Genomic DNA, 3,090 nt, shown 5'->3' with positions numbered 1-3,090 from the left:
GACTGCAAGGAGATGCAACCAGTCCATCCTAAAGGAGATCAGTCCTGGGTGTTCATTGAAAGGACTGATGTTGCAGCTGAAACTCCAATACTTTGGCCACCTGATGTGAAGAGTTGACTCATTGGAAAAGACCCTGATGCTGGGAGGGATTGGGCGCAGAAGGAGAAGGGGACAACAGAGGATGAGATGGCTGGATGGCATCACCGACTCGATGGACATGAGTCTGAGTAAACTCTGGGAGTTTGTGATGGACAGGGAGGCCTGGCGTGCTGTGATTCATGGGGTCGCAAAGAGTCGGACACACCTGAGCGACTGAACTGAACTGAACTGAACGCCATACACAAAGATAAACTCTAAATGGATTAAAGACCTATATGTAAGACCAGAAACTATAAAACTCTTAAAGAAAAACATAGAATACTCCTTGCCATAAATCAGAGCAAGATCCTCTATGACCCACTTCCTATAATAATGAAAATAAAAAAAAAATTAACAAGTGGGTCCTAATTAAACTTAAAGCTTTATTGCACAGCAAACACAACTATAAACAAGGTGAAAAGACAGCCCTCAGATTGGGAGAAAATAATAGCAAATGAAACAATTCACAGAGGATTAATCTCCAAAATATACAAGCTGCTTATGCAACTCAATACCAGAAAAACAAACAACCCAATCACAAAGTGGAAAGAAGACTTAAACAGACATTTCTCCAAAGAAGACATACAGAGGGCTGATAAACACATGAGGAACATCACTAATTATTATAGAAATGCAAATCAAAGCTACAATGAGGTATCACCTCACACTGATCAGAATGGCCACCATCAAAAAATCTAGAAACAATAAATGCTAGAGAGGGTATGGAGAAAAGGAAACCCTCTTGCACTGTTGGTGGAAATGTAAATTGATACAACCACTATGGAAGATGGTATGGTGATTCCTTAAAAAACTAGGAGTTTTTTTTACCATATGACCCAGCAATCCCACTACTGGGCATATACCCTGAGAAAACCATAATTGAGAAAGACACATGTATTTCAATTTACAATAGCTAGGGCATGGAAGCAACCTAGGTGTCCATCAACAGATGAATGGATAAAGAAGTTGTGGTACTGAAAGGTTGTTGCTGAACGATAAGACACCGGGATTCTTGGCCTCCGGAGGAGACGAATTCAATCTGGGGCCAGAGACGAGGCTGGATCACTCAGAGCTTTTGTGTAATAAAGTTTTATTAAAGTATAAAGGAGATAGAGAAAGCTTCTGACATAGGCAACAGAAGGGGGCAAAAGAGTACCCCTTTGCTAGTGTTAGCAATGGAGTTATATACTCTCCAATGAATCCAAAGAATGTCTGGAGGTTGTAAAGACCTCACCAGACCTACTCCCATAATTTACATTTTAAGATAACAGAATTGGCCAGAAGGTTTAATCCAAAGATTGTCCTCAGGCAGGATATATCCTTGTAAAGACCAGACCTACTCCCATAATTTATGTTTTAAGATAACATAATTTTTTTCTTTTAGGGAAATTGGATTCTTTATTAGAACTCTTTAGATTCATGTTTGCAAATCTTTAACAGGGAGTGGCGGGGACCAGGGAAATAAAAAACTCCAAAACCCACACATTCTTTTCTCAGCTTCTGCAGCAGAACGGGACCTAGGAGTACAGGGTTCCAGGAGGGGCTTTCACTTGGACCTTGCCTGGCTCTCTTGCTCCTGAGCGCGGAACGCCTTCAGAAACTGGGATCCCGCGTAACTTCGAGGAAGCTCTGGGTGCCGGCTTCCCGGACTGCGCCGGGGGACCGCTGGGTGGCCGCCTCGCGGGCTGCGCCGGGGGACCGCTGGGTCCCAGTCTCCCGAACTTTCTCGGCTGACAACTGGGTCGCCGCCTGCTGGATTGCGCTGGGGGATTGCTGGGTCCCGGCCTCTCGGGCAGCGCTGGGTCCCCGTCTCCCAGGCTTTCCCGGGTGACAGCTGGGTCGCCGCCTGCTGGACTGCGCTGGGGGACCGCTGGGTCCCGGCCTCCCGGACTGCGTCGGGGGACCGCTGGGTCCCGGCCTCCTGGACTGCGTCGGGGGATCGCTGGGTCCCGGCCTCTCGGGCAGGAGCCTTCTCAGAGCTTCAACGCCTGGAGTTGACGGTGATAGTCAGCCAAATTCATGATCATCTTGGATACATCCTGCTGGTAATAAGGCCGGCCAAATATCAAGATTTCAGCCTCGCCGTCCGGGTCCCACTGATGAACGTGAAGCAGGGTCTGTGACACACACTCGATGTGCGGGATGTGTTCGAAGATCGCCTCCACCAGCCAGGCCTCCAGGTGAACTGCCTTCGGGCTCTTCAGGTACTCGGAGTGAAACCAGTAGGGCCGCTTGGTGAGGTTACCAAGCACCTCGAAGAGCTTCCCTCGCTGCTCCAGCTGAACGAGCGTCGGAAACCGCTTGGGAGCGGCCATGCTGTGGCCACCCCGCCGTACACCCCTGTCGATAACCCGATATGCAAAACAGAAAAAGAGACTCAGATGTATAGAACAGACTTGTGGACTCTGGGAGAAGGCGAGGGTGGGATGTTTCAAGAGAACAGCATCGAAACATGTATATTATCTAGGGTGAAACAGATCACCAGCCCAGGTTGGGTGCATGAGTGCTCGGGCCTGATGCACTGGGAAGACCCAGAGGGATCGGGTGGAGAGGGAGGTGGGAGGGGGGACCGGGATGGGGAATACATGTAAATCCATGGCTAATTCATTTCAATGTATGACAAAAACCACTGCAATGAAGTAAAGTAATTAGCCTCCAACTAATAAAAATAAATGGAAAAAAAAAAAGAAAAGAAAAGAAAAAAAAATGTTATAGGCATTTAAAAAAAAAAAAAAAAGATAACATAATTAGCCAGAGGGTTTAATCCAAAGACTGTCCTCAGGCAGGATACATTATTGTTATATAGTCACTCACAATCTGTTAATGAAAAGAAAGGAGTGTCATAAAACTTAGAATGGCACCAGATAATTCATCCCTGGCCATAAAATGATGGACTTGAATCTTGTAGAAGGGCAGATTACCAACAAATAGTTTCATTTACATAGATTAGGG

At 46.5% G+C, this 3,090-nt stretch overlaps 1 protein-coding gene across 1 annotated transcript; it reads right to left on the bottom strand.

Annotated features, from left to right (window-relative positions):
• Positions 1-1,627: 1,627 nt before the first annotated feature.
• KHDC3L (KH domain containing 3 like, subcortical maternal complex member) lies at positions 1,628-2,471 on the bottom strand. The gene is given in 2 exon segments (XM_070476872.1): positions 1,628-2,119; positions 2,121-2,471. Coding segments are annotated over 2 exon segments (768 nt in total). The 5' UTR covers positions 2,454-2,471; the 3' UTR covers positions 1,628-1,684.
• Positions 2,472-3,090: the final 619 nt, after the last annotated feature.

The sequence above is a fragment of the Odocoileus virginianus genome, chromosome 15, assembly GCF_023699985.2.
Source record: "Odocoileus virginianus isolate 20LAN1187 ecotype Illinois chromosome 15, Ovbor_1.2, whole genome shotgun sequence".
Lineage (NCBI taxonomy): Eukaryota > Metazoa > Chordata > Mammalia > Artiodactyla > Cervidae > Odocoileus > Odocoileus virginianus.
The sequence above is the reverse complement of the archived record's forward strand: the minus strand, read 5'-3'. Positions and strand labels throughout refer to the sequence as shown.